The 25,037-nt window shown below is 40.8% G+C and overlaps 2 protein-coding genes across 4 annotated transcripts in view; one reads left to right on the top strand and one right to left on the bottom strand.

Moving 5' to 3' along the window:
* Window positions 1-5,818: 5,818 nt before the first annotated feature.
* Window positions 5,819-13,791, bottom strand: RBM48 (RNA binding motif protein 48). 2 transcript variants are annotated; one of them, XM_047754257.1, is made up of 5 exons: window positions 13,643-13,791; window positions 12,613-12,803; window positions 10,428-10,573; window positions 7,687-8,257; window positions 5,819-6,421 (listed from the first exon to the last, which is right to left on the bottom strand). In XM_047754257.1, exons 1-5 carry the CDS (start codon window positions 13,784-13,786, stop codon window positions 6,358-6,360), a joined length of 1,116 nt encoding a protein of 371 aa, XP_047610213.1. In that variant the 5' UTR covers window positions 13,787-13,791; the 3' UTR covers window positions 5,819-6,357. The 2 variants fall into 2 exon arrangements, with proteins under 2 accessions (XP_047610213.1, XP_047610212.1); XM_047754256.1 differs by having other exon boundaries at window positions 5,819-6,424; window positions 7,689-8,257.
* A 198-nt stretch (window positions 13,792-13,989) lies between these two features.
* PEX1 (peroxisomal biogenesis factor 1) overlaps window positions 13,990-25,037 on the top strand; it is a 62,041-nt gene continuing 50,993 nt past the window's right edge. For both annotated transcript variants that reach the window (XM_047754255.1, XM_047754254.1), the window contains exons 1-2: window positions 13,990-14,229; window positions 20,653-20,796. In XM_047754255.1, the coding sequence (XP_047610211.1) occupies window positions 14,101-14,229; window positions 20,653-20,796 (273 nt within the window). In that variant the 5' untranslated portion in view covers window positions 13,990-14,100. The remainder of the gene's footprint in view (window positions 14,230-20,652; window positions 20,797-25,037) is intronic.

Genomic DNA, 25,037 nt, shown 5'->3' with positions numbered 1-25,037 from the left:
CACAGCAACTCAGAATCCAAACTGTGTCTGCGACCTACACCACAGCTCACAGCAACACCAGATCCTCAACCTACTGGGTGAGGCCAGGGATTGAACCTGCAACCTCATGATTCCTAGGCGGATTCGTTTCTGCTGTGCCACAACGGGAACTCCTATTTTCCTACGTAATGAATGCAACCTTTATGAGGGCAGGAGTGTTTGTTCTCTGCTCTACCCATTGCCTAGAACAGTGCCTGGTGATAGTGGTTACGTGGTATTTATGGAATGGCTGGGTGATTAAATGAATGTTAATTTTATTATTTTAAAATATTTTACTATCAGTATAACCGCATTATTTGGGAAGGATGGCAACAGATTCAATTCTTTTAAAATTGGGTTCAATTGTAGTCTGCCCTCATGATCTTTGTTCTCCAAGCCATCTAAACACTCATTATAATAACATAATAATAAAAACAGTTGTCTCTTATAAAGTGCTTATTTATATTTTAGGCCTGTCACAGAACTTTAATATATTAACCCATTTTACCCTCAAAGCAACTCTTTGAAGGGGATTATCAGTATCTCTGTTTTGTAGATGAGAAAACTGAAGTACAGATAGCTTTATCCAAGATCATGATAGAAAATGAGTACAAAATTCATCTTTCATTAAAGCCAATAATACCAAATATTACGGACACAGTGATTTCTCCCCTTTGCTTACCATGACCCTAAAGTGGATACCAGTGAAGGTTTGTGACTCTAAGGCAGCCTGGGCCCAGCTCACCTCCATTACTTTGGAGTTAGGTAACCACAGAGGATAGGAGCTGCTGAGTCTCAGATTCAGCTAACAGACTTCAGAGTGTCCTCTTCCATTGGAAATACTCACTAGCCACTGCTAGGGCAGAGAGAAGACCTCTTGAGAGACAGTATGCCTCCCAGTACCATACCTACCCCCTTCTTTTTGAAAGGAAGAGTTATAGAATGAATCTTTTCCAGATAATTAATAGCCTTTTTTTTTTTTCTTTTTAGGGCTGCACCCAGGACATATGGAAATTTCCAGGATAGGGATCGAATCAGAGCTATAGCCACCAGCCAGTGCCACAGCCACAGCAACACCAGAACCTTAACCCAGTGAGTGAGGCCAGTGATCAAACCTGCATCCTCATGGATACTGGTCAGGTTCGTCACTGCTGAGCAACAATGGGAACACCTCACACCTTTCTGTAGCCTCTCAGCAAAACTGATTTAGTTGTGCCTACAAGTGAAAAAACAAGGACCCATCAAATTAAACCCAAATTGAATTAAGCACTTGAAATTTTTCATAATCTACACATATGCTTCCCCCATGACTTAATCTTCCATAGTCCCTGTCTTGAATACCCCATTCCAGTCTGGTCTGTCTTCTTTCTGACTTGCACGCCTGCTTATTGTCATAATCCATGTTGAACCATTTTCCTAGATTTCCTCCTGCCACTTCCCCACCAACCTAGATCCTAACTATCCTTAAAGGCCTGGTAATAGTCAGCAAGTTTCTTCTCATGACTCTAGTCCATCCTGAGGTGTTACTGCTCTCTCAGTGCCTTGGTTCTTAATAAGCAACTTCACTTTTATCCTTTTTACATTATATCCTTATCTCAAGTAAGAGATCCTTCAAGAAGCTTAAGAACCTTTGGCACTTACTTGATCACAAATGTAGCAGTATTATAATGGGCCTCCTCTAATTTTCTGTCTTATTTCCCTCATTAAGTATAAGTCCTTTAGGGACAGGGTTATGTTTTATACATGTTAGGTAACTCAGGTGTCTTCATCCGCATGTGCTGCTATAATACAATATTGCAGACTGAGTGGCTGAAACAACTGGAATTTATTTCTCACAATTCTAGAAACTGAGAAGTCCAGATGGAGGCGCCAGCTGATTCACTTCCAGCTGAGGGCTCCCTTCCTGTCTTGCTGACAGCCACATCCTCAATGTGTCCTCACAGGGCAGAGACAGGGAGCGCTGGTCTTCCTTTACTCCTGGGGACATTAGTAACACGCTGGGGCCCTACCTTCAGGACTTCATCTGAACCTAATTCACTTCCCCAAAGCCCCTACCTCCAAATACCATCACACTGCATCACTAATGTATGAATTTGGGAGATGGGAAGAGACAAACCTTCAGTCCCCAATACCAGTTACGCCTGTTGACCAAGAGGAATGAAGTTAAATGTCCTCCATAAATAAGTACCTTTTAATTTGTGTAAGTGGTGCCTGCAGAAATGTGAACTTACCGTTTGACTTGGTAAAATCTTAGTTATTTTCTATGCATAATTTAAAACTACTCTATTGTTTAACAAGAAATCCTCTTCCTCTCTAGGATTATGACAATGACGGCAAACTATCTTTTGAAGACTTTGAAAAAGCAGTGAAAGAAGACAGACTTCTGCTGGAAGTGTTTGGACCATGTTTACCAGAAGCAAAGGTACAGCGCCAGCAGCCAAATAGAGTGAGGGAAATTTTTCAAAGGATAAAAAACAAACAAACAAACAAACAAACAAAAAACTTGCTAGACACTTAGTCCTGTAGGGTGTGAACCCACTGCTGAAGTTCAGGCAACCTCGAAAATCTTGGCCCCATTCTAGCATTTGGGGCCCAAGGCAGTGGTGACTGTTTAAATAATTAAACTCAAGACTTTTTTTTTTTTTAGAGCTTGTAACCACTTTAACCATACAACAGTCTTAATTTCCTATATGTTAATATTAAAAAAAAGAAATAAAAAACCCAAGTCATGTTGGTTTAAGAGAGAGAATGGCAAATACAGAGTGGATTCAGCAAGTACCCACTACAGACTGCTAGTTGTCAAACAATAAGAATAAATTAAGTTTCTAAAATTTTAGTATTTTATTTGTGCTCATGAAGGTTTTCATGTATGAATATGATGAAAAGTTTCTGAGCCAGAAGAGCCAGCCTGATAATTGATTTTACTCATTAACATTTTCTTTCTTGATTTTTTCTTTGACCAACTGTGCTTTGCCAACATGTGATACAGGAAGAAACTTTTTATTCTCTGCAGTAATTTAGATGGGGATTTGGGTGGATGTATTTGCATGTTAACCTATGCTGAGCTATCTCAGCTTGTTTAACTTGTCCCACTGCAGTTTATTGCCACATTTTAATTTTGTATGGAAATGTGCAGTAAAAACCAACATGTAAAAGGCAGACTTCTCGGGGAATTCCCGTTGTGGCTCAGTGGTAATGAACCCGACTAGTATCCATGAGGTGCGGGTTTGATCCCTGGCCTTGCTCAGTGGGTTTCAGTGGGTTAAGGATCCAGTGTTGCCATAAGCTGTAGTGTAGGTTGCAGACACAGCTTGGATCCTGCGTTGCTGTGACTACAGCTGATTCGATCCCTCGCCTGGGAACCTCCATATGCTACAGGTGTGGCCCTTAAAAAAAAGGGGGCAGACTTCTCATTTTAAGAGACTGATGGGTAAAGCAGTACATGGATGGATTGAAGTAACCACTTGGGTCAGATGGAACTAATGGTTCTTCAGCTGCTCCCCGAGGGGTCGTCTATAACCCAGTCACATGGAGTCTTGCTACTCAAGAGTGCAGTCTGCCCACCACAGCAAAGGTAGCACCAAGGATCCAGTGACAAATGCAGCCGGCCTCTGAGAGTCTACATTTCTCACAAGTTCCTCAGTGGTATCACTGCCGCTGGTGCGCAGACTACAATTTGAGTACTCATTCTTCTTTTTCAGTGCCTGACTCAAGAAAGGTTTCTTTTTCTCACCATGGTCAAATCTTGTGTGTGTTGGCAGGGATGGGGAGTGCTGGTCTCCACAGTCAGAAAGCAGATCAGGAAACCATTCGTGAACACAGATCCCACTGAGGAGTGCCTCCCTTTAGGGCTGTCATTTTTTTTTTTTTTTTTTGTCTTCTCAGGGCTCCACCTGTGGCATAGGGAGGTTCCCAGGCTAGAGGTCAAATTAGAGCTGTAGCTGCTGGCCTACGCCACAGACACAGCAACGCAGGATCTGAGCCACATCTTCGACCTACACCATAACTCACGGCAACACTGGATCCTTGACCCGCTGAGGGAGGCCAGGGATCGAACCCGCAACCTCAAGGTTCCTAGTCAGATTCGTTTCCACTGCGCCATGACAGGAACTCCAAGAAATTTTTTAATTGTGGTAAAATAAACCTCTCATAAAATTGACCTTCTTAATCTTAAGTGTACAGTTCAGAGGGTGAAGTACATTCATGTTATTGTGCAACCAATTTCTAGAATTTTTATCTTGCAAAACAACCTGGGGGATATCCATTTAACAACTCTCCATTTCTTTTTTGTTGTTGTTGTTGTTGTTGTTGCTATTTCTTGGGCCGATCCCGCGGCATATGGAGGTTCCCAGGCTAGGGGTTGAACCGGCCTACGCCAGAGCCACAGCAACGCGGGATCTGAGCCGCGTCTGCAACCTACACCACAGCTCACGGCAACGCCGGATCGTTAACCCACTGAGCAAGGGCAGGGACCGAACCCGCAACCTCATGGTTCCTAGTCGGATTCATTAACCACTGCGCCACGACGGGAACTCCACAACTCTCCATTTCTGACAGCTGCCAACCTCTGGCTACCATCACCATGAAAATCTGCATTTTATTAAGACTCCAAGGTAGAGATTCAAAGCACTTGAAGTCTGAGAAGCCTGATCCAGAGAGCAACTTGCTCTTTCCAATTCTACGCTGAGGTCTCTAATATATCTTTGAACTGAGAGTGCAGCAAAAACTAGTTAACCCTTGAACAGCATGAGTTTGAACTGTGAGGGTTCAAATACATACCACAGTACTACGCAATCCATGGTTGGTTGAATCTGAGGATACAAAACAGCAGATACAGAGGGCAGACTGTAAAGTTATTATGGCTTTCTGACTGTGTGGAAGGTTGGCAACTCTAACACACAGATTGCTCAAGGGGCCACTGTCTAATTACCTCACAAGGAAACAGGGCCAAAACCCTTGCCTCCTTTTTTAATACCATCCACCACTTGGTGCCATCCTAGCAAGTCTGAATCAGTAAGTCATAACTGAAGGTGAACTTTCTTAACCTTTACGTTGCAATTCAATCAATTAGGCAAGAGGCCTTTAGAATAGGGAGAAAAGAAAACAGACAACACCATTTGGTATGGCCCTTCTCAGGTGGTGGTTATCAGTTGAAAAGAAAAAAATGGAGACAGCCTGGACATACTTAGATTTCCAATTATGGGGTCCACGGACAGGAAAAAAAAGGGTGTGCTAAAAGTAGCAGTAAAAGACTAGTATTTATAGATACTTATTTGTTTCTGCCACAGATGAAGTCAATTATTCCACAAAGTTAACTAAAGCACATAAGCTTCTAATTCAGCTTTGTTCTAATAGTTTCTTTTTTGCCTTACAGAACTGTCTTCATTTTGAAGCTCTGGCATTCCAACACATCCTTACTCCTAGTGTTTGAATGTAAATCACTCAAAATTATTAAAATCAGAAACAGATCTTGGTTGCCTATCTTTATATGGTAAAGTTTCAGTATTTGCTTCATTTAATTTACATACAGTGATTGCAGTGTGAGAGGTAATGTTGTGAGAATGGCTTCACTGATACTAAGTACGGCTTGGGAGTTCCTGCTGTGGCGCAGTAAGATCATTGGCATCTCTGGAGCGCAGGTTTGATCTGTGCCCAGCACAGTGGGTTTAGGATCCAGCATTGCCTCAGCTGTGACATAGGTTGCAATTGTGTCTCAGATCTGATCCCTGGCCTGGTAAGTGCCTATGCTGCCAGGTGGCCAAAAAAAAAAAAAAAAAAGGAAAAAAAATATGGCCCAAAATAATGTGTAATAAGTAATGATAAACTAATTTTATTTATTTGTTAAGTCAGCCAGCCACCTTGGATCTTGGTGCAAATATTGGCAATTAGCTATATAGGTATAAATATTGGCTAATTAGCCATTCACAACCCTCTTTTTTCTTGCTTTCTCAACCACAGAAGTTGGAAACTTCTCAGGGACAGCCATGGGCCCAGTTCTAGCCAATAAGATGTAAGCACAGTCACTGGTTGGAGCTTCTGGAAAAGTTCTATTATTGTTATTATTAATATTATTATTATTTTGTCAGGGATATAACTGGCTATTATGTATTTTTCCCATGATAAACTAATTTTAAAAGATGAAACTATTTTAGTTAAGTAGCTTAAATGAAACTATAGCTTAGATGAAACTATTTCAGACAAGTAGCTTAAAGGGGGGTGCATTTAAAAAAAAATACCAGTAGTAAAATCTCCAAAAATTAAAATGACAGCCTAAAAATAAAAAATAGTCCTCTAAAAATATTAATTTGCTGCAGGCAATTTATATTCTTCTCCTTTGTTTTAAAGGATGACTTCTATGCACATCTTCCAGCTTGTTCTCTGGAGGCTTTGGCACAGATGAAATTACCTAGTTTAAAAAAAAGAGAGAGAACCACCAACACTATAATTTTCATAGTACGAGAGTATTAAACTATTAGAAGTAGGATATACATCCAGTAGTTCAAGCCTTGCCATCACGTTTAAGGCAGTAAGTCAGGGTCAATGTAGAGCCTACTCTCTAGGCACAGAGGAAAGTCTTCTGTCCAAACACTGACTGGAGTAAAATTTCTAAAGCCATTTAAAAAAAAAATCTGAGAGGAGAAATGTAAACATATGTTCTACCTTAGTATTCCTTTATATTATGATGAAGTCACTCATAATTTTATGGATATAGGTAAATATCCTGGTTATGCATAACTTGAAACATTGATAATGTCTGATATATTTAGAGACATGGAGGCTTCAGCAAAGGGGGGCATAAAAAATTGAGAAAAATAAGCAGAAAATGCTAGAATCATCAAGCTCTTGGGGAAAAAAATGAAACTAAACACATCATAGTAAAAGTAGACATAAGTTAAAAGTATGGTAAGACTTAAAATGGAAAATTATTAGAAACTGTGGTAAACTATATTTAGTATTTTCTTTTTCTTGCTCTACTATCTCTATAACTAGGATATGTAACTTTTTTTCCTGTAAATCCATTCAGCTGTGTATCTCAGTTCAGCTATGTCTGAAGGAAGGGTGCCAGCATAAGCAAAACATTTTAAAGAAGCTTAAGCATAGAAATTGTGTCTATGGATTTTTGTTATTAATTATAAAACAACACATTGGAGTTCCCACTGTAGTTCAGTGGGTTAAGAACCTGACTAGTATCCATGAAGGTGCAGGCTCAGTCCCTGGCCTCACTAAGTGGGTTAAGGATCCAGTGTTTCCACAGCTGCAGCTTAGTTCACAAATGTGGCTTGGATCTGATCCCTGGTCTGGGAGTTCTGGAGTTCCATATGGCTGGGGACAGCCAAAAAAAAAAAAAAAAAAAAGTGGGGGGAGGACCTAGGTTTGGTTTTTACAGGTTGATCTGACTGAAACTACTGCTTTTATTATGTCTTACCCTAAAGAGATACAAAATATGTTTAAAGCAGGGATTAATGACATCAAAGCAAATACATATCTAAAAGTCAAATTCAGTTAATTCAAGAGGAGAATTGTAAGAAAACATCTAAAAACTAAAAATGAAAAAAAAAAGAAAAAAAGAGAATGATGATACTACAGTTCCCACAAGTAATTCTCCATTTAGTTGTTAGTCCTACAGCCAAATCATCCTTAAGATAGTTTTTTTTTTTTAATGATCTTACCTCTTTAAGTTTATTCCGAATTAAATTCGCTGTTGTATTCAATGAGTCATCATGCATGTCCACTTTAGGTATGTCTGGTAACAGAGGCCCAATCATAACCTCGTTACTACTTGTGCTGGCTTCAAGGAAAGCTCCAAGTTTACGATCATCTTCTCGTCTCCTTTTCCGCTCCTGCAGTTGTGTTGTCCTTGGCATAAATCTGTCTATGGCCTCTGAAGAAGTAACAGCCTTCTGCGCCCCAGGGCAACCCAATGAATTTTTACAAGTTTTCACCTGCATTTTCTGCAGAGTGTCATTGCGGTTACAGAACTCTAGTGTTCCATCACAGTTTCTACCCTCCTGACAGGAGTCTGATGCTCTGTCCTCATGTGCTCCCAATGAACACATACATTTTGGGGAGAAAAAACACAAAGGCAACTCACAAGAATAAGGAAGACAAAGATCTGAGTTCCCAGTGGAAGTGTTCAAAGTGGCCGCAGAAAATCCAGATGTCTTCGAATGGAAGTCCTGTCTAAAATCTCTTTCATGTTTATGCACTGTATCCAGCTTCTTCTTTGTCATGTAATGATCTTTATATTACAATTTAAAAGGTAAGGGAAAGGGAAACAGAAATGGTTCATTCGTTGTTTTCATCATTCAGAAATGTGTAATTTAAAAAACAAACATTAAAGTGTAAATGAATGGTACCCTAAAAATTTATTTCTTGAGCAGGGAACACATTCATGTGGTTTAAAAGCTATAAAGGATGTAAGGTAGGAGTTCCCGTTGTGGTGCAGAGGTTAACGAATCCGACCAAGAACCATGAGGTTGAGGGTTCAATCCCTGGCCTCACTCAGTGGATTAAGGATCTGGTGTTGCTGTGAGCTATGGTGTAGGTCACAGACGCGGCTCGGATCCCGCGTTGCTATGACTGTGGTAGAGGCCGGTGGCTACAGCTCCGATTAGACCCCTAGCCTGGGAACCTCCATATGCCGCGGGAAGCAGCCCTAGAAAAGGCAAAAAGACAAAAAAAAAAAAGGATGTAAGGTATGTAAGGGTCAAGCTTTATTTTTTCCTTACACCCCATATGCCTGGTTTCCACCCCCCATAAGGAAGTGATATTCCTACTTCCTTACTTATCTGTGCAGTATGTCTTATATTTCCTCCTCCCACTTATACCTCTTTTTCTCCTGTAATACCCATTTCTCTGCACCTTTCTGATTTCTAGTTTGGAGAGTTTTTCCATGTTATTACATAGAAAACTTTTTACAGCTTCAAAGTATTTTACTATGTGAAATACTAGGCTGCATAGTTTGTGTTTGTAAGGTTTTGCTTTTGTTTTTTTGTTTTTGTCTTTTTAGGGCTGCACCTGCAGCATATGGAAGTTCTCAAGCTAGGGATTGAATCGGGGTCACAGCTGCTGGCCTACATCACAGCCACAGCAATTTGGGATCTGAGCCACGTCTGTGACCTACACTACAGTTCATGGCAACACCAGATCTTTAACCCACTGAGTGAGGCCAGGGATTGAAACCACATCCTCATAGATACTAGTGGGGACTGTTTCCACTGAGCAACAAAGGGAACTACGTGTTTTTAGTTTTTAAATGAGGCAATATACTGGGCTGATACTTTTCGATTTCCTTTGCCACACACACCAGGTTTCTTGAAGCTAATTATTTACACATAACACAGATCAAAGTTCAGTGTCTACAAATGACCAGAGATTCTCAACAGCTCTTGCCAAAACTTCAGGTAAGTTTTATTTTGGTTTTTGTTTGTGTTTTTGTTTGTTTGTTTTTCCCTTAGGTGAGCAGCAGCTTGATGTGGGATCTCAGTTCCCAGACCAAGGGTTGAACCTGGAAGGCAGGTGAAAGTGCCAGGTCTTAACCACTAGACCACCAGGGAACTCAGGTAAGTTTTCCAAGAGTCTTCCACCTTATTATTTCTCCCTTCACACTGTCACATGCCACTTCCCCAATCAGCCATAAACCCATCATATTCAATCAACAGCTGTCTGGACACTGTGTCTTTCAACCAAAGGTTGCAAATTTGGGCATGTGAGCCTGTAGAAGTATTCAGATTTCAGACCACACACATTATCTTAGTCTGATTCTGACAGTTCTAGTTCTACAATCCACATACCAGATCCTATGATTCCATTCATGCGCTTAGAATTTCTGTCTAGGGAAACTTGGTTGGGCATATGGGGCATCTGGCCAGCTGGTGTTGATTAAAAATGGAACTTTTCCACTTTTTGCAGTTTTAGATTAGTGGTTGCAATTGGTCTGCAAATCACAATTGCTGTGAAAAAGCTTCAGTTTCTTGGCATGGACACAGGTCTTTGAGGACTCACTACCTGTCCCCTTTTCTAACCTTCTCACTCAAGGGAGCTGCTGTGTTGTGGTTATCATGTACTACTCACAATTCCTTAAAACACATAAGGCTCATTTATTTCTCTGGGCTTTTAAACATGCTACCTGGCCCATCTTTCCATCTCTTCCTCTCCCCTTCTGGGTGATGTCAAATTATCCTTCAGAACTCCACTACCTCTCTCATCCTGTAGGAAGTCTTCCAGGAAACGACATCTCTCCCTTCCAAGCAGATTACACAGCATGCTATAAAGAACCCTAGGAGTTTATAGTTACTGAAAATTGTGATCCTTTTCTTGCTTGTCTTTCCACTAGACTGGCAACTCCTCCATGATGCCTAGCAAAACACCTGACAAATAGGACGTGTTTAGTAATAGACTTTCCATACCTTTGTTCTTAGTAGTTCTTGCTATATAAGCATTCCTCTCCTGTAATTTTTTTCTGGTTTCTTCAACTGTCTCAAATTCTGGAGCATAGCACACATGAAGCAATCCACCAAAGAAACTCTGTTCATCCATTTTTCTCTTGGCTATCCTAAACAGAAATACAAAATATCATGGTTTCCTGATCTAGATTTACTTAGGAAGAAAGCTTGACTAGTACACAATGCACTGACCTAAAAAGCAAAGTCCAGGAACTCCCATTGTGGGACAGCAGAAACAAATCCGACTAGTATCGGATTAGTATCTTAGATTAGATTTGATCCCTGGCCTTGCTCAATGGGTTGAAGATCTGGCACTGTGAGCTGTGGTGTATGTCGCAGACACAGCTCGGATCCCGCCTTGCTGTGCCGGCAACTGTAACTCCGATTCGACCCCTAGCCTAGGAACTTCTATATGCCACAGTGTGGCCCTAAAAAGCAAAAAAAAAATAAATAAATAAAAAGCAAAGTCCACGTTTTGCTAAGTGTATATACATCTTATACTTTGCGAATAAGAATTTCTGCTTGTGGACAGTATGACTCTACTGATCCAGTGCCTACTCTTAGAGCCTTTCTTTCCCTTTCCCCAGAGTCTTAACAGGTTTTAAGTCATCCATACCTATCCAGACTCCCTTTAACCAATACTGGATCCAGCTGGTTGGCCTGAGGTACACAATCTGTGCTTATGAAATAGAGATTTTTCTCTATGTTAAATGGCTCTTGAGCGTTAGCTCATATTTATTTTAGCCTTTTTGGCACAATGTGTTCCTATAATGGGATTCATATTTAAGAAATTAATAAAATATTGAAATTGTAACCTTCAATAATGGAGAAAATATTGAATATATAACAATCAATGAGAATGGTATTGGTTCAACAAATAATTTTTAAACATCTGTGACTGGCCAGGAATTACTACAATAAATAAGCACTTCAGTGCCCAGGGAAAATGATAAATACTTACTGAGATTTTACCACATCCCAGGCAGTGACCTAAGTGCTTAAGTGCTTCTCTTGAATTAACACAACAACCCTCTGATGAAACTGAAGCCTAGAGAGATTTATAACTTGGCCATTCTCACATTAGCTTTTGGAGGTAGGATTCAAATCCAGATGTCATGACCTACTGTACCAGGTGGAGTGAGAGATGCAAAACTCCTTAAAATACACAATGAGAAAATATCCCTAACCATGAGGAGCTGACAAATTGGTTAGGGTAGTGAGATTATATATAACGGCAACCTGAGAACAACACACGATGACATAAACCCAAGTGATTTATGGCAGAAAGACTACATGGGCTATCTGTAGCACAGAAAAGAAAATATGAATTCTAATAGCCAAGAGAAGATGGGTCTTGGAGCCTATCAATAACAACAGGAGTCAACATAAAAAGAGCCAAGGCCCCAAGTAGAAAGGAAGAAGAGGGTTAAATTGGGGATTTGGGATTAACAGCTACACACTACTATATGTAAAATAGATAAACAAGGACCTACTGGATAGCACAGGGAACTCTATTCAATATCCTGCAATAACTTATAAAGGAAAATAATTTGAAAAGGAATGTGTATACCTGAAACACTTTGCTGTACACCTGAAAGGTTGTAAATCAACACTTTCATTTTTTAAAATGAGGGGAAAAAAGAGATAGGGCATTTCATACTTAATTGTTGGAGAAAATTTTATGTTATATAGAAGGAGATGCAATTTACACAGGTCCATAAAATAAGAGATCCAATACCTAATGTTTACTGCCTTCTGAATAGAAGGCACTGTGCTAAGCCCTATACATGGATCCATGTCATCCTCACACAACCTCCATAAGTAGGTCCTTTTACCATACTGGTGTCTAAAGAATAAGAAAACAGTCTTAATGGGGTCAAGTAACCTGTCCATGGTCATGATGTTAGTAAACAGTGGAACTTGAAAATTTACTCCCAAACCAATTTTTAATTTACCATACTACACACAAAAAAAATTTTTAAGCATGGGAATGACGTGATAGAAAGAGCTTTGGTAGAGCTAACATTTAAAAAGACTAGAAGAATACAGGGTCATGTTAGGTTACTGGGTAATTCAGAAATGAATGAGGGAGGCCAAATGTAGGCAACGAGAATGGAGAAAATGAGACACTGTTTAACTTGCATATTACCTTGCACTTTGTAAATTGAGAAATTTAATAAGATAAACTTCTGTAAAGTCTTCTGCTGGGTATTCATCTAGAGCATTATACTGTTCAATTGCACCATACAAAGCAAATCGCTCAACTAATTCCTTCATGGCTCCGACTGCAGGAACTCCTTGTATTAATAAGTACCGAGATTCCAAATTGATCGTGTAAACCTAAAAGAAATCAGACACATTAAATGTATTTCACAAAGAAGCCTAGGACAAATCTAATCCTATATATATATATTTTTTTTGTCTTTTGTCTTTTTGTTGTTGTTGTTGTTGTTGCTATTTCTTGGGCCGCTCCCGCGGCATATGGAGGTTCCCAGGCTAGGGGTCGAATCGGAGCTGTAGCCACCGGCCTACGCCACAGCCACAGCAATGCGGGATCCGAGCCGCGTCTGCAGCCTACACCACAGCTCACGGCGACGCTGGATCGTTAACCCACTGAGCAAGGGCAGGGACCGAACCAGCAACCTCATGGTTCTTGGTCGGATTCGTTAACCACTGCGCCACGACGGGAACTCCAAATCCTATATTTTTTTAAAGTTGAAAAAAACACCGTTGGACTGGTTTGCATAAAAATAGCAAATCTAAAAACTTGCCCCTCTCTCTACATAATGAATAGTTTACCCTTCTTGCAAAGGCCTTTAGCTAAAGCACGTAACAGATTATCTTCCATCAATGTGTTTTCCACAAATTAGCTCGGTAGAAGTTACAGGGACGAGTTAACAAGTATTCACTGAGCGTTTACCATGTAAGAAGGGCCACTGTAAACACGGAAGATACAGTGACTGAAACACAGCCCTGTTCTCACGGAGCTGAGGTTCTAGCAGTAGACTAAAGAGCACTCAAGCATCTTTGGTACTTGAGTACCAGCGTTTTTCATATTTTTCTTCAGTTAATCGATGTGACCGCAGCCTCTCAAGATGTTATTTACGTAAGCTGGGCATGTGAAGCTGGAACTCACAGAAAGCTACCGGGGATAGCGATTGAAACCAAAATCACTTTACCCTGACAGCGCGAGGGCGGCGCCCCTCTCGATACTTGGCCCGCGAGTCGCATACAGCCCTTTGGACGTGGTGATCGAATAAGCCTCCTAGCTGCCCGCCGCTCAACGCCATCTTGCCGGTGTTAGCCCTCGCGAACGACAACATCCGCCCCGTTGCCCCACCGTTTACCCAATAAGAGAGAGGGATGAATTAAGGCGTTCCGAGATTGGCTGAAGAATCGACACCGTCGGCCATCGTTTCCTGTGAGCGAGGATTTGGTGAAGAACGTGTCGCCCCCCAGTGGCGCGGCGGAGAGGTCCGGAGAACAGGCGCAGTCGTGCTGGCCCCTCCCGCTCCGGACGCGCCGCGGGGCCGTAGGGGGCGGGGCCGATCGAACGTCTCCGGGTCCGACGCCCCCGACCTGCGGGGTTGGCCCGGGAACGATAGGTTGGGCGGCTGGGGGTCGGGGCCTGCAGACAATGTGGGGCGGCGATCGCCTGGCGGGTGCTGGCGGAGGCGGGGCGGCTGTGACTGTGGCCTTCACCAACGCTCGCGACTGCTTCCTCCACTTGCCGCGGCGCCTTGTGGCCCAGCTGCACCTGCTGCAGGTAAGGCGCCCGCTTGGTGCCGAGCTCTCAGCACCGACTTGGGACAGCTGCTGGCCAGTCTGCGGTCGGCCGAGACCCAGGCCTTTTAGGCACGCAGCGGCCGCTCAGGCCTTTCCCAGCGGCGGGATTAGGGCTGCTTTTCCAGCCCCGCCGACTGGTTCAGAGGCCACACCTAGGACCCCATGAGGGCAGGGCTGGCCTGGGCGGTCTTGACGGCCACATCATGTCTAGTGCAACACGGCTTCTTTGAGTTGACCTGCTGTATTCCAGGTCTTTTACTCGCTAGAACTGGGCTTTGAAACGTCCCGGTATTCTCCCTCTTCGTTCAACTATTCCTCACTCCAGATTGGAAAAGCTCTTGAGAAGTCGGGTTTGTTTGTCTTTTGGGGTTCTGTTCTATTTTGTTTCATTATTAGAAAACGTTTTTCCTGCCAGCGATTTCCAGGTGCTTGCATGGCTGTGGTCCCGGCCTTCAGAAAGAGGGGCGGACTTGGTTTGTGGAGTCCCTATTGGTTAACAGAGGTGGAGCCCTGTGTCCCACGAGCGGGATAGATTAATATGAACCTTCTTCCTGTGTCTCCGAACACCTCCGGGGTGCTCCAGGAATGTGCTGTGGGAGTATGCATACTTGGTCATAGGTAGTTAGAATTCCTTGAACCTCTGTTTTCACTTGGGCTCTGCACCTTGTGGTTGTGGCGGTTCATAGCTCTAACACTGGCATGGTTACAGAGATGCAACATCTGTATTTTCCTAACTGTAAAGTGGAGACACCTGGTTTACGAGTTTGAGCGTGCTTGCTTAAGGGGCTAAAAGGATAGGCTGTTTGAAATCTTCGAAAATCCTGAATGCATAGTACCCACTGGTTTGCAATAATTTCAACAGTTTGCAATAATTTCAAATATCTCCCTTTTCCATTTTAGCTACTTCTCTGTAACTCCTTTTCTAGATTATTTTTCCCTATCTTTCATAGCACATTAATTTCAACAGATCCTGCCATTATTTCTTTTACTATAAAGTAGGCAGTCTCTTGGCCCTGATGAGCTTCCTTCTGGCTGGAGATGAGTTAGTTATTATCACCTGGTCCCAGGTAGCTGCTCCCTGCCCTGTGCTTTCAGCTTTGATGATTTTCCACGTGCCTTCAAATCCCCACCTAATGAGTTTATAGCAATGCTTCCTTAGAGTAACTGATAATTTTATCTAAGATGTGGATGCTGTTTTACCTTCATCACTATTTAAGAATTTAGTGGTCTTGATCTTTGTTTTACATTTTGAGCCTTCAGTAGGAATTAACTCATGAAATTTTTTTTTTGAAATATAAATCCCTTTAGCCTTAGAACAAACTTGTTTCTATCCAGCCTATATCAGCAGAATAGGCCTACTTTTTTTCCCCAATTATAAAAGTAGTACATGCTTTATAGAAAATTTGGAAGCATGGAAAATTACAAACTAGAAAATAAAAGTTAGTTGCTCATAGTTCCCAAACCTTGAGATAACTAATATTAACAGTTTGAATCAAATCTTCCAGTTTTGTTTCTAATCTCTATTTCTAACAGAAATGAAGCCCCACCCCCTTATAGTTTTGTATCCTGATATTTTTCTGTAGTGGTAAAAAGTAGTCATCATTTTTAGTGGTTAATTAGTATTTTGTCATAAGTTTGCCATTAATTTGTTCACTGTGATTGAAATTTATGTTGTATTTGATTTTTAGACATTAAAAGTGATACTATAATTATATTTTAACAGCAAGTTAAAAATAGGACACCTTTGTTTATAAAACATTGTTTTCATTTCTGGTTATTTAGGATAGGTTCCCAGAATGATTGGGTTAGTATAGATAATTATTAAAGGAGAAGGTCATGAGTTGGGAGTTAATAGGTTGAATTATTTGACTTTAGCTGAAGTATCGAGTACATAATACAGATAATACTGTAATTGGAAAAGGTTCAGAATGATTTTCTGGCCTGTGTCAGACTTTCCTTAGGGCTTCTTTTTCCTTCCAGTTTTATTGGGATTTGGGATACAATTGCCTTACAGCCCTGTAAAGGTTTAAGGTGTACGGCACAATGATCTGACTTACATACGTCATGCTTATCACGTTTAGTGAACACTCATAATCTCATGTAAATACAGAGTTATAGAAACAGAAAAAGGTTTTCCTTTGGGGGGGGGTTACGGACACACTGTGGCATATGGAGGTTCCTAGGGTTGGGGTCCAGTCAAAGCTGCAGCTGCCGGCCTATGCCACAGCTACAGCAACGCCAGATCCGAGCTGTGTCTAGCTTGTGGCAATGCCAGATCCTTAACCTACTGAGCAAGGCCAGAAGATTGAACCCACATCCTCACGGAGATCCCATGTCAGGTTCTTAACCCGTTGAGCAACAATGGAAACTCCAGAAGTTTTTCTCGTGATGAGAACTTTTAGCCTTTACTTTCAACAACTTTCATAATTATTAATTAATACAGCAGTGTCAATTGTGTGTATCATGTTGCAAGAGGCTTTAAAAACACAGATGTTCTGGTTCTTCCTCAGACCTACTGAATCAGAATCTTGAGGAGAGGGCTTCAGGCATCCATAGTTTTGAAACTATCTTCAGGCTCCATGGAAGTACTAACGAGCTGAGGACCACTGTTCTAGAATCAGAATGTTCATGGTGAAGGAGACCTTAGGTCTCTACATCACTTCAGTACCACAAGGAATATTTTCATGCGGTTAATTTGCCCTCATCTGTGGCTCACCTGCACCATCCAGGCCCACCTTCTCCTGGTTTCTCCCGTAACCCAGCTCCTTCCCATTTGTGTGCTCTTTCTCAAGGTGTTCTTCCTTAAAACATTTCTCCTCATCCCACATCTTTAAAACTGAGCGTAATGCTGCTTCTTCCACATAGTTTCACATTCTCTGTTGCCCACATTTGTCTCTGTCACTGCTGTGTTGATGTGACACAACTCCCTTGTTAGACTCTGTTCTATTTCAAGTCCTGTCTTTTGTTTATTCAAGTCCTTGTTTCAGGCTGGAAATTTTCCTGTTGTGGGGGCTGTCCTGGGTATTATAGGATATTTAGCAGCATCCTTGGCCTCTACCCATTAGATGCCAGCAGCATCCCTCCTTCCGGTGTGACAACCAAAAATATCTTGAGACATTGCCCATATCTTCTGGGGGAGAAAATCACCTTCAGTTGAGAATCACTTCTGTAACTCAGTTACTTTATCTGCACTCTGGGCCCAGGACTTGATGTTATTGCTGAAACAGGAGAAAGGATTCGTATCTACACTGAGTGCAAACAAATAATCCTAAATCATCTTCTAGAACTAGTCAGGCACAGATTTGTCACTTCCTTTGTGTTGGCCAGAGATGACCCAGGCCTGGGACCTGGGCGGTCCTAAGGCATTGCAGCCTGTGGTTTCACCCAGTGCTCCCCTTCAAGTGATGACATTTCTGTTGTGGGTTTAGGCAAAAGCAGGTCAGTCATTTGTTGATTAAGTTGAACTGTAGTTTGTCCTTTTCTTCTCTCTGTCCGAGTGCCCAAGTGCTCTGTGGCCCAAGGGACCAGTTTTTGACATAAAAATTGACTGAGAACATTAGTCTGAAGAGTTTACTAAATCTAGCTGAATGTATATTATGACTTTATGGGGCTGATCACTACCTTCTGGCCAAATGAATAATTGAAGTATTTTCCCTGTTTGATAAAATTGATTTTTCCCTTTTCCAGGGAATTGGCAAGTTCTCCTCTTTGGTATTTCAAGGCGTATTTCATATTTCCTTATTTAACATCTCTGGTTTTAAAAGTTTCTTCTTATGAAATAGGAGAATTGATCTGGATTCTATGTCACTGACTGATGAAACTCCACAGAAAGTATTTTACTTTTGTAACCTCTGCTAAATAGTTACGGCTGACCTAGTAACTTAGGACTTCAGACCTGGGACTCTTTCTGTCTTATCACACTGATTTGGGGCGGGTGGCAGAGGGGGGATTTTGTCACCCACAGGGGTTGGACTGTTCTGTGAAGAGTTGTGAGAAAAATCACACAATTAACACAACTAAGTGATACACCATGACTTTTTTTTTTGTCTTTTGTCTTTTTAGGCCTGCACTAATGGCATATGGAGGTTCCCTGGCTAGGGATCTAATTGGACCTGTAGCCATCAGCCTACACCATAGCTACCGCCACTCAGGATCTGAGCCGTGTCTGTGACCTACACCACAGCTACCGCCACTCAGGATCTGAGCCGTGTCTGTGACCTACACCACAGCTCATGGCAACGCCAGATCCTTAACCCACTGAGCAAGGCCAGGGATTGAAACCGCAACCTTATGGTTCCTAGTCAGATTCATTAACCACTGCGCCACAAGGGGAACTCCATAATTGTTTTTGTTTTTTGGTTTTTTTTTTTTTTTTTGGTCTGCCACATCATGACTTTCTTGAATACAGAGTTTTAATAAATTTCTTTTCATCCCACCCGGTTATGTGGAGATCTCTTCTGTCCTATCTGGTGTTCTGTGAGTGTTCAGTAGGTGTCCTGTGAAGGCTGTTGCATGTGTAGATATATTCCTCCCGATGGATTTGTGGGAAGAGTAGAGCACCACGTCCTCCTACTCCGCCCTCTCGATCAGCAGTGTTAATAAAGTGCATTATATTGCTGCAGAAGTGGCTCCAACATTCTTTGAAATTTGTCCTATTTAAAGAAACACAGTAAGCAGTCTCTAACCACTTTTTTTTTTTTTTTTTGCCGTTTCTTGGGCCGCTCCCGCGGCATATGGAGGTTCCCAGGCTAGGGGTCTAATCGGAGCTGTAGCCGCCGGCCTATGCCAGAGCCACAGCAACGCGGGATCCGAGCCACGTCTGCAACCTACACCACAGCTCACGGCAACGCCGGATCGTTTAACCCACTGAGCAAGGGCAGGGACCAAACCCGCAACCTCATGGTTCCTAGTCGGATTCGTTAACCACTGCGCCACGACGGGAACTCCTCTAACCACTTTTAAGGTAGTAAAATTTAAGGTAAGTGAATGGATTAATGTTAATAACTTAAATTTAATAAATTAACTTTGATATAAAGAAATGAATTTAATAGTACTAAAACCTCCTGAAATGGTAAGTCTTAATGGCTATTAGAGAAATCCTTCCTTTTTATTAAAAAATGATCTATGTGTGAAAATACTTAGGGTACAATGTTAAGTGAGAGAAAATGATACTAAATCATAACTGTAATACACAACTATATAAATAGTTGACTTGTGAATAGAGAAAAGGATTATCTAGAAATAGTATTATTCATGTGCTTGTCTTTTTGTGGAGGGAGTATCAATAATTCCTTTTTTTTCCTCCCAGGTTTATGTATTTCCCAAGGTTTCTAAAATACGTTTGTAATTTTTAAAAATTATAGAATGTGTTTTTTAATCCTTAGCCACAGACTTACATATTTGATATAATTGCTCTTTTTTTTTTTAGGGCTGCACCCATGGCATATGGAGGTTCCCAGGTCTAATCTGAGCTACAGCTGCTGGCCTACGCCAGAGCCACAGCAACGCAGGATCCGAGCCATGTCTGTGACCTACACCACAGCCCATGGCAATGCCAGATCCCCAACCCACTGATCGAGGCCAGGGATCAAACTTGCAACTTCATGGTTCCTATTTGGATTCGTTTCTGCTGCGCCACAACAGGAACTGCGTAATTGCTCTTAATGAAAATAAATTTTATACTTTTGCTTTTTTTAACTTATATATATGTTTTCATAGTTTGACTTTTAAAAGTATTATTTAAAAATTACTATTTATAGTATGAAATTTCTGAAATGTATGAAAGAAACTAACAGTAATTATCTCTGGGACCAAGGACCAGACCTCATGTTTTATGCTTTTGTACTTTTGCCATGTACATTTATTTCTCTTCTAATACTTTTTACTTTTTATTGATTATGATATATATGTCTGCTTATTGACTCATACTTTACTAAAATAGTAAATTTATAACTTATTTAATAATTTCTATACTGCTAGATGTGTAAGATGGTCCTAAGTTTTCACTGTTAAAGAAAATACTACGGAGATATTTTCTGGTATAGTTTTCTTTTTCTTCTTTGAATCGTTAATTCTATATAAGTACATAAGGTCAAAGGCTATGTAGATTCATTGGCTTACCTATCATCATTGTGAATTCTGGAATGGTCAAATCAATTTATAATGTTGTTATAAGAATATAAAGTTGTTGGTTTCACCTGTAGCATCACCATCATTGAGTACTGGAAATGATTATAGTTTATAAAATGCTATGATAAACATGGATAACAGCTATCAACTAACTATAAAACTTATATATATATGTATGGATTGCAATAAAAGTTTATCTTTTCTGTGAATCCAAAAAAGCATTTAAGAACTTTTAAAAATTTTCTCTCCCATTTCTTATTTTTTGAATAAATAGAATCAAGCTATAGAAGTAACGTGGGGTCAGCAGCCTGCATTCTTGAGTTGGGTGGAAGGCAGGCATTTTCGTGATCAAGGTGAAAATGTGGCTGAAATTAACAGACAAGTTGGTCAGAAACTTGGACTCTCAAATGGGGAACAGGTAAGCACAAAATGTGATGACAGTGACTTTCTTCTAATATCACATAATATAGCAATAGAAATAAAAGTTCAGTTGTATTTTTTAAGGGGTAAGATGAAACTTAATTTGTACGCGGCTATAACCATTCCAGTATATTCAAGTTAACAGTGTATTCTGTGTTGTTTTGTTTTGTTTTGTTTTGTTTTTAGGGCCACACACATGGCACATGGAGATTCCCAGGCTAGGGGTGAAATTTGAGCTGTAGCTCCCTGCTTACGCCATAGCCACAGCCACAGCCACACAGGATCTGAGCACCATCTGCAACCCATACCACAGCTCTTGGCAACACCAGATCTTTAACCTGATAAGCAAGGCCAGGGGTTGAACCTTTGTCCTCTTGGATGCTAGTCAGATTCGTTTCTACTGAGCCACGATGGGAACTCCTAACAGTCTATGCTGTTGTTGGGTCACTAGCTAGCATATACTCCATTAGTTCATTATCATATAGTCTGCCATGTCCCCTGGTTGATTTTGTGTTCTACTGTCTATTTTACCCACTTTCCAGGTTCCCTAGCTTTTTTTTCCTTAGCTTATTTTTGCTTTATGAATTACTGAATTGTGCTTGGCATTATTGAACTTCATTTGTTTCTGACAGATGTTCTAACCTTCCAAAGATTGTACTTGATTTAAAAAAAAAATCTATCTCACAACAGAGGGTAATTATTTTTTCTTCTTTGTCTTAAATGTAGGTTTAATGTGCTTTGATTGTAAACCCCAGGCTTAAGGACTCATGTCTGTCTGCATTTTATTATATTCCCCAGCTTGTGTTTTAAAATATTTTAAACTACAGAAGTAAAACATATTCAGTACAAATCTTTTACAATTAAAAGTAAAAAAAAAAAAAAAAAAAGTTTTTCTCTTTCTCTAACCCCAGCCTCATAGAATGTGTTCTGTGTATTGGAATTTCACTAGACCTTTCAGATTTAAAGAATGAGATCATACATATTTTCTGTAATTTTTTTCCTCATAAACTGTATCAGAAATAGTTTTCCATGTGTTACAATGTGCTTTGAACATCTCTGTGTACATACAGAAAGAAATATTAAAGGAATATTAAAAATTGAAATGCCAATTTTAGAGCACTGCCATTTAAAAATCTGATAGGTGGGGACAGTTCCTAGGTGATTCAGAGGGTAAAGGATCCAGCATTGTCCCCTCTGTGGCTCATGCTTATTGCTGTGCTATGGGTTCGTTCCCTGGCCTGGGAACTTCCATATGCCATGGGCATGGCCAAAAAAAAAAAAAATATATATATATATATATATATATATATATATATGTATGTATGTATACACAACACGCATATATGGGGCTAAATTGCTTTCTGTTACCAGATTCCCACAGCAGTTGCAGATGAACGTCACATCTTTTCAACTTGTTTTGAACATGGACTAGTTTTGTTCATGTATGTTTCTGATAATGAGAATGGACCACCAGTGAGAAATCCATATACCTATAGTGCTACTCTTTTGCTTACCCTGAAACTTTAGCACCAGAGTGACCTTAGAAATCACTAACTTTGGTGCCTTACCCCACAAACTTAGGGAGATGGACTGCTTTGCCCAGGATTGCATAGCAAGTTCAAGTTCTGCTCTCCTTGAGTATACAGCACTTCCCCATGGGAAGCATCAGCGTCCTGTTCCTGATCATGATGTCCTAATAAGCACCCTGAACAGTCCTGCTGTTTTCATTCCCATTTGCTTCAAAGGGAACTTTTTTTTCCTGCACATCCTCTGTATTGTAGCAGCACCACTAAGGCACTCTCTCTAGGAACAGAGGTGGGCTGGCACGGTCAGGACGCTGGCTTTTTGGTGGGCAGGAGCTGCCTTGCGCTTCCTTAGCCTGTATGGGGCACCAAGGGCCGTAACAGAGGACCTGATGAGGCACTTGGGAAATTCTGCCCCAGCCCACAAAAGCAGAGAAAGAGCATTTAATGCTCAGTAGCTTTGGATTTTACTCCTCTAAGCCCTAGAAATGCACATAGAAGAGGAAAGAAAGTAAGAGGATAGATGCTAGGTTCTTGAGACGCTAGCATTTCCTGTATCTTATCAACTGGCATGAGTGGGTATTTGTTTTACTCTACTTTTATTTTTATTTCTATTTTTCGGCAGCATATGGAAGTTCCTGGACCAGGGATCGAACACCCACTGTGGTTGTAGCCTGTGCCACAGCTGCGGTGACACCGGATCCTTAGCCCACTGTACCACAGCTGTACTTTTAGCTGTGAATGATTATACTTCTAAATAATTCTAAACAATTGGTTCTGGTCTCTATTTTAGTATGTTTGTTATTTTTTCAGAAGCAGCATGGCTTGAGGTTAGTTTTTCTAAGTTGGCAGAACTTTTAGAAATAATGTTGTTGTTGTTGTTGTTTTTCTTTTTGCTTTTTTTAGGGCCGCACCTGTGGCATATGGAGGCTCCCAGGCTAGGGGTCTAATCGGAGCTGTAGCCGCTGGCCTACACCAGAGCCACAGCAACGCCAGACCTGAGCTGCGTCTGCGGCCTACACTACAGCTCACGGCAGCGCTGGATCCTTAACCCACTGAGCGAGGCCAGGGATTGAATCTGCAACCTCATGGTTCCTAGTCGGATTCGTTAACCACTGTGCCATGACGGGAACTCCTAGAAATAATGTTATTTATATACTAGATCAAGCCATGACTTGATGACATTGTTGGGTTTTTGTGGGGTTTTTTGTTGTTGTTGTTTTTTCAGGTTTTTATTTTTTCTACTATAGTTGATTTACATTGTTCTGTCAACTTCTGCTGTACAGCAAAGTGACCTGGTCATATATACATACATACATACACACATACACACACACACATGCACACATATATATACACACACATATGCACATTTTTTTCTCACATTATCCTCCATCGTGTTCTATCACAAGTGACTAGATATAGTTCCCTGTACAGCAGGATGTCATTCTTATCCACTCCAAATGGAATAGTTTGCATCTACTAACCCCAAATTCTCAGTCCATCCCACTTCCTCCTCCTCCCCCTCAGCAACCACAAGTCTGTTCTCTAAGTCCATGAGTTTGTTTCTCTTCTGTAGAAAGGTACATTTGTGCTATATATTAGATAATTTCAGATATAAATGATATCATATGGTATTTGTCTTTCTTTTTCTGACTTACTTTACTTAGTACGAAAGTCTCTAGTTCGATCCATGTTGCTGCAAATGGCATTATCCATACATACATTATTCCATTGTGTATGTGTGCCACATCTTCTTATTCCGTCCAGTTGTCAATGGATATTTAGGTTGTTTGCATATCTTGGCTATTGTGAATAGTGCTGTAAGCAACATAGGGGTGCATGTGTCTTTTTCAAGGAAAGTTTTGTCTGGATATATGCCTAGGAGTGAAATTACTAAGTCATATGGTTGTTCTATATTTAGTTTTCTGAGGTACCTCCATATTGTTTTCCATAGTGGTTGTACCAATTTACATTCCCACCAATCGTGTAGGAGGGTTCCCTTTTCTCCACACCCTCTCCAGCATTTGTTATTTGTGGACTTATTAATGATGGCCAGTCTGACTGCTGTGAGGGGTCTGTTCAGGTCTTCTGCCCATTTTTCATTCGGGTTGTTGGTTTTGTTGTTGTTGAGTTGTATAAAGTTGTTTGTATATTTTAGAGATTAAGCCCTTGTCAGTTGCATCATTTGAAACAATTTTCCCCCATTCCATAGGTTGTCTTTTTGTCTTTTTTTTTTTTATGGTTTCCTTTGCTGTGCAAAAGCTTGTCAGTTTGATTAGGTCCCATAGGTTTATTTTTTATTTTATTTCTGTTGCCTTGGGAGACTGACCTAAGAAAACATTTGTACAATTGATGTCAGAGAATGTTTTGCCTATGTTCTCTTCTAGGAGTTGGATGGTGTCTTGTCTTATGTTTAACTCTTTAAGCCATTTTGAGTTTATTTTCGTGCATGGTGTGAGGGTGTGTTCTAGTTTCATTGATTTATATGCAGCTGTCCAGTTTTCCCAGCACCACTTGTTGAAGAGACTTTTTCCCATTTTATATTCTTGCCTCCCTTGTTGAAAATTAATTGACCGTAGGTGTCTGGGTTTATTTCTGGGTTCTCTATTCTGTTCTTTTGGTCCGATGTGTGTTTTGGTACCTGTCTTGATTACTGTAGCTTTGTAATATTGTCTGAAGTCTGGGAGAGTTATGCCTCCTGCTTAGTTTTTGA

This window comes from Phacochoerus africanus, chromosome 11 (assembly GCF_016906955.1).
Source record: "Phacochoerus africanus isolate WHEZ1 chromosome 11, ROS_Pafr_v1, whole genome shotgun sequence".
NCBI classification, from domain to species: Eukaryota; Metazoa; Chordata; class Mammalia; order Artiodactyla; family Suidae; genus Phacochoerus; species Phacochoerus africanus.
Note: the sequence above shows the minus strand (reverse complement) of the source record. Positions and strands in the feature narration are given on the sequence as shown.